Genomic DNA, 10,244 nt, shown 5'->3' on the forward strand with positions numbered 1-10,244 from the left:
GTGAGGTCACAGAGATCATACCCTTCAGTATGTCGAGTCATCGAGGCATTAACGCCACACGGGCTGCCGATATCCATTTGACCCCGTCGGGTCATATCCACCGGGTGTGGATATAAAGCCGCACGGGCCATCAAACCAGACCCCCTTAGGGTTAAAGCCGCACGGGCCGTCAACACTTGTCTCATCTCCACCTAACCTCTGGGGGGAGATAACTGTACAGCTTGATCATAGGGACAATCATTATCTTTATCATGGAGGGTATCTAGCATCAGGTCATGAAACAAGTGGCAAGATGGATCAGTTACGTTACGAGTTCGGATTACATGGGCATGATATAGAACAAAGCACATCATAGGAGAATACACGGTTACAAAGAATACATATCAAGACTAAAGTTACTTAGTTCATATAACACGTGGCCGTTCACGAAACATACTTGTTAACACTACTGATCACTAAGGCTGCTGATGGCAAAATGACAGAGCCCTTGCTCGCGCCGGACGTACTAGAGTATGTTTCTACCCACTTATTTATATCAACAAAGTTTACCGGTTTCTAACTGACGATATTCTTGGCGGGTAAAACGCACCTGTCAGTAAGGATGCGTTCAGAACTCGGCTAACATTATGAAACGTAAACGTAACTAGTGCGAGAAAGTAGACCATATGTACTGTAAAGGCTATTTCAATTCAATTCAATATTATAAATGCGAAAGTCTGTCTGTCTGTGTGTTACCTCTTCACGCTTAAACCGCTGAACCGATTTAGTTGAAATTTGGCATAGAGATTGAGTCCCGGGGAAGGACATAGGATAGTTTTTATGTTGGAAATCATCCATAAAGAGAGTGAAAAGGGGGGTAAAATGAGAGATTTAATGAATTGCCTGATAATCGATGTCAAGCAATTAAGCTTATGCTCAAATTGAATGATTGCTATTACACTTTATACAGGCGCTAGACTTACTCTAGCTGCTGTTACTGATTCCACGTAGACGAAGTCGCGGGCAAAAGCTAGTTTCTTATAAAGCGTCATCTCATCAACATCAATAGATATAACATTTTCACATATATAAGAAACTAGCGACGACGGGTGCAATGCTGATGTATTATACATATAAACCTTCCTCTCGAATCACATCTATTAAAAAACCGCGTCAAAATCCGTTGCGTAGTTTTAAAGATCTAAGCATACATAGGGACAGATAGACAGCAGGAAGCGACTTTGTTTTATACTATGTAGTGATTTATTATTATTCACAACGACGGGACTTAATCGCGTAAAATAAGTTTTAAATTTACCTCCGACGTTTCGAGAACGGCGTAGTCCCCGTGGTCTCGGAGAAGACTGGCTCAAGTTGACATCAACATCTTCTAGGCGCGCGAGTTTTTCGAACTACCCGCACTTGGTTAGTTGTCTTGGTCTTGGTTAAGTCCCGTCGTTGTGAATAATAATGAGTAAAAATCGTGAGTTTAAATGTAATGATTTGTTCTAACAATTTTAACAGTACCTATTTAATTTGTATGGCGGCCGGAATTTACAGTTTGAACGCATCATAGTTTTTGAATTTTATCTACAGTCTACCAATAGCCACTGACTATTGCAGTGGCGCACTGTGGGCTGAAATTCGGCTCTCATTGACATAGAAGTTGCATCAAAGTTGTTATTTTCAATTTTTTTATTGAAACAGAATTTTTTTTATTTTTTTATTTGGGTAGTATGATTTTTTTTCGAGAAATGTATGACGCAGGAACAAAAAAAAGACAATTTATTTCAAAACCGCAAAACAAACCGTAATGTGAAACATGGGTCATTCGGTATCCAGAGTTCACAGACGTCACACCGGAACAGCTGGAAATAAAAAACATCCCAAGAAAATGATACCACAGAAGCAGTAGCCCTGGAGGAATCAGGAATGACGCAGTCTACTGTTGCTCGGCAACTCAACATAAGCCGTTGCCGAGTTGGACTGGAAACTTCACCAGGAAGCCTGGATCCGGAGGACACCGCTGCACTTCCTAGAGAGACGACCGCTATATTGTGTCGACTAGACTAGAGAATGATTCACGGTTAGTTTCACTAGACTTATATTGACCGGGATATAGACCGTGATTACCTTTTGTATTATTTATGCAGACACATGACGCATGATGCCTGATGATGCATGTAACTGCGTCGAAATATCGGGAACTCATAAATAATACAAAAGGTAATCACGGTCTATATCCCGGTCAATATAAGTCTAGTATATTGTGTCGACGTCTATGCGGGACCGTTTATAAAACGCTGTCCAGCTGCATCAGCAGATACAAGCAGTTCGGAGAACGGTGTTGCGTCTCTACAGTAAGGAGAAGGTTGCGGGACAAGATCATGGCCCATAAAGCGGCTACGGGTCCCAAATTGACGGCAGAGCATCAACGAATCAGACGTGAGTTTGCTCGCGAACACAAGGATTGAACGTTCGTCCAATGGAAGGCTGTCCTCTTCTCTGATGAGACCAGGGTATGTCTTGTCTGCAACGATAGGCGCAGAAGATCAGGCAAGGGGAACGTTACTCACAGGCCTGTCTTGAAGAAACCGTCGGATACGGAGGAGGATCCTGCATGTTCTGGGACTTCTGGGTGGCATTTCCCTCGCCGGCAAAACGGAGCTTGTTTGTGTTTACCGCACCGGTGGTGGTCGAGGCCAGGGATCCATGATTGCTCAACAGTACATCACAGGGATCCTGGAGGACCATGTGGTTCCATACGCCGAATTTGTCGGTCCTGGATTCACTTTCATGCAGGATAACGCCCTCTCCCACACAGCGTTGATTGTTCGGGACTACGTTGATCAGGTCCCAACCTGATCTCCGTTATGCAGAGGCCAGCAAGGAGTCTGAATCCCATAGAACACCTTTGGAATCGGCTAAAACGGAAGGTGCGGTCACGTGATCCTGCCCCTACGACCCTGGAACAGCTTCGAGATGCCGACATTGAGGATGCTATTCCTCAAAGATAGGTTTTAGGTGTTTATTTTGCAATTTTTGTTGATTTTAGCGAGTGTAAAGGAACCCATATGTGAATAAAATGAACAAACATTTTGTAAAAGTTATATTTATTCGAGTACATAACTACATCTTAATATAAATGGATAATAACTATTTTCCGCATTATAAATATGATTTAATGTGGTTTTAAGACACCGACATACTCGCTTTCTTTATATCCGAAAAGCGCTATCACATGCTTCGAAGAATCGTTTACATAGAAAAATATTTTATTATGTTTTATACGGCAGTTTTACAATGTCATGTATAAGAGGAACCTGTATACTTTCACATATAAAAGAAGAATATTAAATGGCACTCTGGTGTACTTTCCGCTTTCTTGGGCTGACCCTGATCTAATTGCTTAGCTTAGCTCGAACAACAGTTTCGAAATAATAGTAATAAAATATAAAAAGTTAGGTTTCGTAAAGTTCAGAAGAGAAGGATATATAGCATAACCCTAACCACCGTACTTCCGAAGTGGGTAGAATAAGAACTAATTTTAAAATGACCGCCCCTCCACTAATCGACACATCTGGAACTAAGAGAGATTATATATATTTTTCAATATAAATAATCAGACTCTTAGTTATACTTACTATTACTGTAAAGTTACACTACTTTTATCTACTGAAAAATCAGACTTCAAAATTGTAATTAAATAATTATAAAGTATGATTACTCATTCATTAAGTTTGAAGTATAGGTCAGGTTTACACAAACCACAAAGGATGAGAATTAGCAATAATAAATAAGAATAAAAATTTGGACGCAACTTTAAAGTGTAGACTATGTAATTAATGTAATTATGTTATAAAATAGGTTGATGGCTAATTGTTCATTAAATAATAAATTACTGTTCAATGGAATGCATAAACCTAAGAAAAAACGTATAATATTGGAAAACGACACAGTTCACTCTCACACAGGACATTGACTTGAAGTAGTTTCCTAACTGTACTCAGAATTAATTGAGCAGGATCTATTACAGCTACTTTTACACTAAATCAACTTTGTTGGGCGACAATACGATTGTTACAGTAGGCCTCCGATTACACAACTAATTTATACAATTCCATTAATGAATATTATTACATCAGAAGTCAGTCCGTTGCCGTCCTTTAACTGTCCTTATAAATACATACATAACCCCATATTTCAACTAAATTGCAGTAAAATACTACTTCTACGTTTTAATCTCAAAGCGTGCCGACGGCCGCTAGCAGACCCATTCTGTGCGCGAATGAGGACATGTTCACACTAGGCTGGTATTAATAGTGTATCACTCACGATCGCTCACAGCTTACGGTGAACCATCAGTCACCAAACACCCACCCACCAATGCAAACAAAATGTTCATACTACACTTATATAGTAGCGTGATTAATGATTATACAGCAGGAAGTATGCCTCTGGCTGTGAGCATGAGTGTGTGAACATGAGCCACGCAGAGAACAGCGAGCCGCGCCGTCCGCGACCAACTGAGAGCACTCACATACACCGAGCACACACCACCAACCGTCCTCGTAATAATTATAAAATACTCATTAAAGAAATACTGTACAAATACAATAATTATTTGAAGGTAATAAATCTTACGGATAAATCATAAGCGGTTAATGCTCTGATAAAATCTACGCCCAGACTTCCATCAATAATACACCATTCACAAATTATATACAATGTCGCTTATTTTTAATATACATGTTAGATAAACACACATCCAAATTTGATCCCAAAACTGTAGTCTTTACCTCATTTTATTTTCTAAATTAAATAATGAGATCGAACATAAACATTATGGAATTTTAAGTAAGGAGCGGGTATTCAGGTCGTGTAAATAGATCCGCGGAGCCCGCTCTCAGCGCGCCGAGTGCGGCCGGGCGCTTGGAAATTATTAGGATTTTGCGATATTTTACTTCTCTTAAATGTTTATTAGTAGTTTCTTTGAAAAGGCACTGATCGTCAATAATAATTTAGTGTTATTTGTTCATTTAGATCATCTTAGCATTCTACTCTAAAATAATAGCCAATATTAAAATATTCAACTCGGAGTACAATATTTTGTATGAAAATACTTATGTGACTCTGCATACGTACAGTACATCTATATTAAAAATATAATATTATTTCCGTGTAAAATACATGATGTGTAAATAGATTTCCAGACAAACAATTATACAAAAATATTTTTTGCCCATGTGCAAAAAGTGCATAATATCGTTATATAAATTTAATCGCTCCGAGCGTTTATAGGCTATTGGATTAGGTGGGATGTACTTTTTGGACTTCCAATACTCTCCAATCGATAGTGACCATGGAATGTTGATGGGACAACGTTGTCGACATTTCACCACAAGTTTACTGTTCGAACTTGTTCTTTAATGTATAGCATAAAATATAAAAAGATATTGCATAATCATATGCCACTTTAAATAAGCTAAAAGTCTTTGATTGCGTTTGTAATACATGTACAATAGTAATGTTCAGAGCGCACCGAACCGAGCAGCGCCCGCGCCTCTCAGTGCTTTGACAGGTTCAGTGGCAAATCTGAAAAAAAAGGCAAAATATACTAATAAAAACTAACGGCAGCAAAATGAATCAAAATAGGGAAAAGTGCTTTTCTATTGTGGGGAAATACAAGATCTTCTTTAAGTTGCTGAACAAGTAGTTATAGACTAGCTAGCCAGGGAGCTAGTCCCGGAAAATTACAATAAACAACATTGCCTAAATGTCAAAAAATATTGAAATTATTGAATCATCAAATTGTTTAATAAGTATCAGTCCTCACCTGACGTAGGTTCTTCTTTAGGTATGTGGTCGTTGATGAGCGGGTGCGCCAGCGGCGCCCAGGGCCCGGGCGGGACCGGCACCCCGTAGTGCATCCACAGCGGCGCCTGCGGCGCGCGGTAGCCCACGGCCGGCGCCACGCCGCCGTACCCGTACACGTACTGCAGGTCCCGCCAGTCCTCGCGGCGGTACGGCGCCGCCGGCCACTGCCGCCCGGCCGCGTAGGGCGACACGGGCGGCGCGTACGGCGCGTGTCGGTACCGCGCCAGGTCCGGCGGCGTCGGGGAGTCCCGCAGCGCTCCCGGCGTTGGCGAGCCCAGCGTCAGCGCCGAGTAGCGGTACCGGTAGTTGTCGGGGCTCGGGCTCAGGTCCGGCGAGTGCACGCTCGACGGCGACTCCGTCTTCAAGGAGGGCGGGTACGAGTGCGGCGACGGGGCGGGGCTCTCGTCTGGCATGGACAGCAGCGAGTGGATGCTGTAGCTGCTCACGTTCTTGGTGACGGGCTCCTTGCGGGCGGTGCCGTTGGTGGAGCGGTCGGGCGGCGCGGCGGCGCGCGCGGGCGCGTGGCTGGGCCCGGGGCCCGGCGACGGCGGGTACGACGCGGTGCTGAGCGCCGGCACGGTCTTGGCGCGCCTCTTCGTGCCCTGATCCTCTAAGCTGACGCGCTCGAGTTCGCGTAGGATGCGCTTGCGCGGCGATACCATCATGTGCTCTTGGCGACACGAAGCCAGCTTTGCGTTGACGGGCGCCGGCAGCGCCGCGACGCGTTCGCGCAGCTTGTCTATCGTACGGGCGAGCACCTTAGGCCTGATCGCCGGCTTCGTCTTTTTATACACCCTTAACTTATGATACTGATATGGTTTTTTGAGTTTCATGTGGTAATATTTCTCTCGGTCGCAATCCGTTCGCCGCTCGTCGGCCGGCTTGGCGGCGGAGTCGGGCGCGCCGTCGACGGCGTCCCGGCCGGGGGAGACGGCGCCGTTCCGACAGAGTCCGTTGCGCGGCTCGAGCGGCGTCGCGTCGTAGGGCCGACGACGCTTCGCTCGAGCGCCGGCGCGGATAGCCTGCGCGGTGAGCGCCGCGGGCCGGCAATAGTACATGGCTAGCTCTTTGGAGAGGTTGCGGCGCGGGGCGGGCTGCTTCCAGCAATGGTCGCGCTGCCAGGGCGAGGAGTGGATGGAGGAATTGTCGTCGGAGACGCTGAGCGAGGCGGTGGGGCCGGGCGCGGGCGGCGTGGGCGGCGTGTGCGGCGCGGCGGGCGGCCAGAACGTCTTGCGCGGCACCGACACCCAGCCCGAGCGCTCGCCCGCACGCGCGCATCCGCGCACCAGCTCCAAGATGAATTTGCCATCTGGAATATTACACATAACACTTAATTAATGTCCATGTTTCAAATGGCCTAAAGGGCTAATTTTATTTATTTAAACTTTATTGCACATCAAATTATAAGTACAAATGGCGGATGGTGGAAAGTTTCATGTGCATGATGGTATAGTTGAGTATAAAAGGTACTTATTAAGTCTAAAGATATTGTTCTGTTTACGGATGTCTGAATAAACGGAAGAACAAGGAAGCAGTTTTTTTTTTATTCCGGATGATATTGACCAACTTATTTTCAAAGGAATACGGCTGTGGCATACCGATTTACTTCCGTGAGAATCAGACATACTATCTCCGGATAAAAATTTTATGTTTACAGAATCAACATTTGTAATTCCTACATATTTATCTTAAAAATAATCAATAATAATAATCAGTAGTATAGGTACAAAAGCTTGTCAAGTGACAACCCCGTGCCGACACTAAAATAAAGTAGACTAAAAAAAAAAAAAAAAGTTACCGGTTACAACTGGGTTTTTTTTCTCACCTGTCTCCAATGGTAACAACAGAGAAAAATAATTCCCAGTAGTTACCACTAAGTCCACTAACATATTTTGGTGGTAACTAGTAGGAATATTTATTCTCAATTGTTACCACCAAAATATTGTAAGAGGTACATTCATCTGTTATTTAAATTATATCTTGAAGTAGCGGATGGCATTATCAGCGGGTCCAGGTGTGGTCCGGCTGCAGATATTACTCCCCAGCCAGATACCTTTTAAACACATATATCTGCCAAACTCTAGAGGTAGGTTCGATTTCCGACTTGGTACATAAGGTACATTAAGGGTACATTTCACCGTTGTAAACTCAGTGCAAACAGGCGAGGTGGTCCGGCTGTGGAGGGTCACGCCTCGTAAACATGTAAATATTCACAAATTATATAAAATAACTTTTCAGTTATAAGATATTGACTTAACATGTAAACTTTATTGTATGTGTATGAAAATCTGAATCTGAAACTGCACAACCATAAAGGAATATGAATCTTAGGAAATATAATTTCTAAATTAGTGGGTTGAATAATGTTTAGGAAATTAGTCAAATATTCAATAAGGAATATTTGACTAATTGAATTTATAGAATATATATAAAACCTAGTTTATTATATATTTGTTCTGTTGCTAATGCACTTGTTTATTTGTAGATAGATAACTAATTGTCAGTAGGTTTGTCCAAATATGATATCAAATAACACTTGCCTTAAATGTTTGTAGAATGTGCTGTTGTCAGTTGTTGAGTCAATAGGATCAAGTTAGAGAGGCTTATTATGACATATAAACACATTCCTTATATGTATGACTAAACTGTAATGGATCACATCATGTGGATGTAGCAACAAATAAAATAAGGGATTAGGGATGGTGTTATTTACCATATTAAACAAGATTTCACACTAAACTACATATAGAAACAAGCATTGGTGTATAAGTATATCCAGAATTAAATAATTGTACCAAATTTTTGAATCTATGCATTTTTATACAAAATAATTTTATTCCTCAATTTTTAAAAAACTTAAAAAGAGAAAATATATTTTTTATCATTCTAATTGCTTAAAATACATATAGAAAACAACAATGGTATGTTATGTTGTAATCCATATTTATGGGCTGCTACATGTTGTATTCTTAAATCAGCTGACATTTCCTTAACAGAGTAAATCACAAAACTAATGACCTGCTATTAAAATCAATATTCTAAGTTGTAAATTACTTTGTTTTGGTAAGTCCAATTCTAGCTATTTTAGTTATATCTGCTTTTTGGATCAATTATAACAAAAGTAATAAAAGTATGTCTATTAAGCTGTAATCTAAATGAATTTGTTTCTGGTAGGCTGCCCATGGCTTCTTATGAAACACACAACAATAGTGCAGAGGTAGTGCACAGACAATTGGCAACCACTCCGTCAAACGTGCCTGTGTATGGTTATCAGAGCATGAATGACTTTCTAGTTTTCCTTAAGTAGCCGACTGAAGTACAAAACAAGGCAAATAATAACTATATGTAATGACCCATCAGCTGTTTATATTAGTAACCCTCTACTGACCTTTGAAGAACTTGAGTCGGCCGCCCGAGCCCGAGTGCGCCGAGGTGGCGACGGGACTCTCCTCGCTCGCTGTCTTGCTACTGCTGTTCCCGTTTACGCCATGTCTTCTGTCTACTTCTTCTGTCATTTTGGAACATGTTGTCAGAGTTGTGTTCGTTGCTTCCTGTATATGCATTTCATTTCTGACCGCTCATGCGACACACGAGCGACTCTCTAGTCCGAACGCACTCGCCATATCGAACCGAACGTCGGGATCCGCGGCTCGCAGAGCGCCAGGCGCGGGCTAGGCACGACATTCAACACTTTCGACACAGTCCTCATCCTACTACGCTCGCCTGCTGATTATGAGGATCTCCTAAACATTTGTATAAACACATTTCTTTTCGACACGGTGACTACTGAATTAAACCAGTACTCGGACCACTTCGTTATTGACGGCACTCGCGAGTAAAACACTGCTTAAATTAATACTAAATAAATCACGACACCAGTTTCTCAATCCGACCATCGAGCTCACGCTACAAATCGACAAAAGCTGCTCGTTTTTCAATAGTTCATTCACACCCAGCATCCATTTTGATTCGTTCAAATATGATCGGTCTTTTTGCCTACAACCACAAATCAGAAATCAGAATGCGTTGTTATTTACGTTTAGATATTGATGCGTTGGTCTATAATTCGCCAATTTTCACTTGCTTCGGACTAATTATTGATGTGTCTGATATGTACTTTAAATTAGAAACCTTTTTGAATTATTTAAACGATAAATAATTATTTTTTAGTTGTGAAACCGGAATAAAGCCATTTAAAAATTCAAACTTCATAGGAATAATAAAACGCAGTATGTTTTTTTTTTGATAAATACATTCAAATATTCAAATAAAGAAATAATGTTTATATAAGACGTTTCTACCATACATGATCACTGTATAAATATTTATGATGTTAATTAAAGTGTGATTATAATTATTGGAGTATTTAAATACGTGTTCCAACCGTT

At 41.6% G+C, this 10,244-nt stretch overlaps 1 protein-coding gene across 1 annotated transcript; it reads right to left on the bottom strand.

Moving 5' to 3' along the window:
• Nucleotides 1–3,075: 3,075 nt before the first annotated feature.
• LOC134748408 (protein hairless) lies at nt 3,076–10,004 on the bottom strand. Its single transcript, XM_063683190.1, has 3 exons — nt 9,245–10,004; nt 5,816–7,165; nt 3,076–5,574 (listed from the first exon to the last, which is right to left on the bottom strand). Exons 1-3 carry the CDS (start codon nt 9,417–9,419, stop codon nt 5,546–5,548), a joined length of 1,554 nt encoding a protein of 517 aa, XP_063539260.1. The 5' UTR covers nt 9,420–10,004; the 3' UTR covers nt 3,076–5,545.
• Between the last annotated feature and the right edge of the window lie 240 nt (nt 10,005–10,244).

Source organism: Cydia strobilella, chromosome 16 (assembly GCF_947568885.1).
Source record: "Cydia strobilella chromosome 16, ilCydStro3.1, whole genome shotgun sequence".
In the NCBI taxonomy this organism is placed as follows: Eukaryota; Metazoa; Arthropoda; class Insecta; order Lepidoptera; family Tortricidae; genus Cydia; species Cydia strobilella.

Bases quoted from the DNA above. Each gene is read 5' to 3' on its own strand.
- LOC134748408 (XM_063683190.1), bottom strand. From the start codon at position 9,419: ATGCATATACAGGAAGCAACGAACACAACTCTGACAACATGTTCCAAA. The intron at 7,166-9,244 runs GTCAGTAGAGGG...GTAATATTCCAG, and splicing joins CCGACTCAAGTTCTTCAAAG to ATGGCAAATTCATCTTGGAG. The intron at 5,575-5,815 runs GTGAGGACTGAT...CTTTTTTTTCAG, and splicing joins TAAAGAAGAACCTACGTCAG to ATTTGCCACTGAACCTGTCA.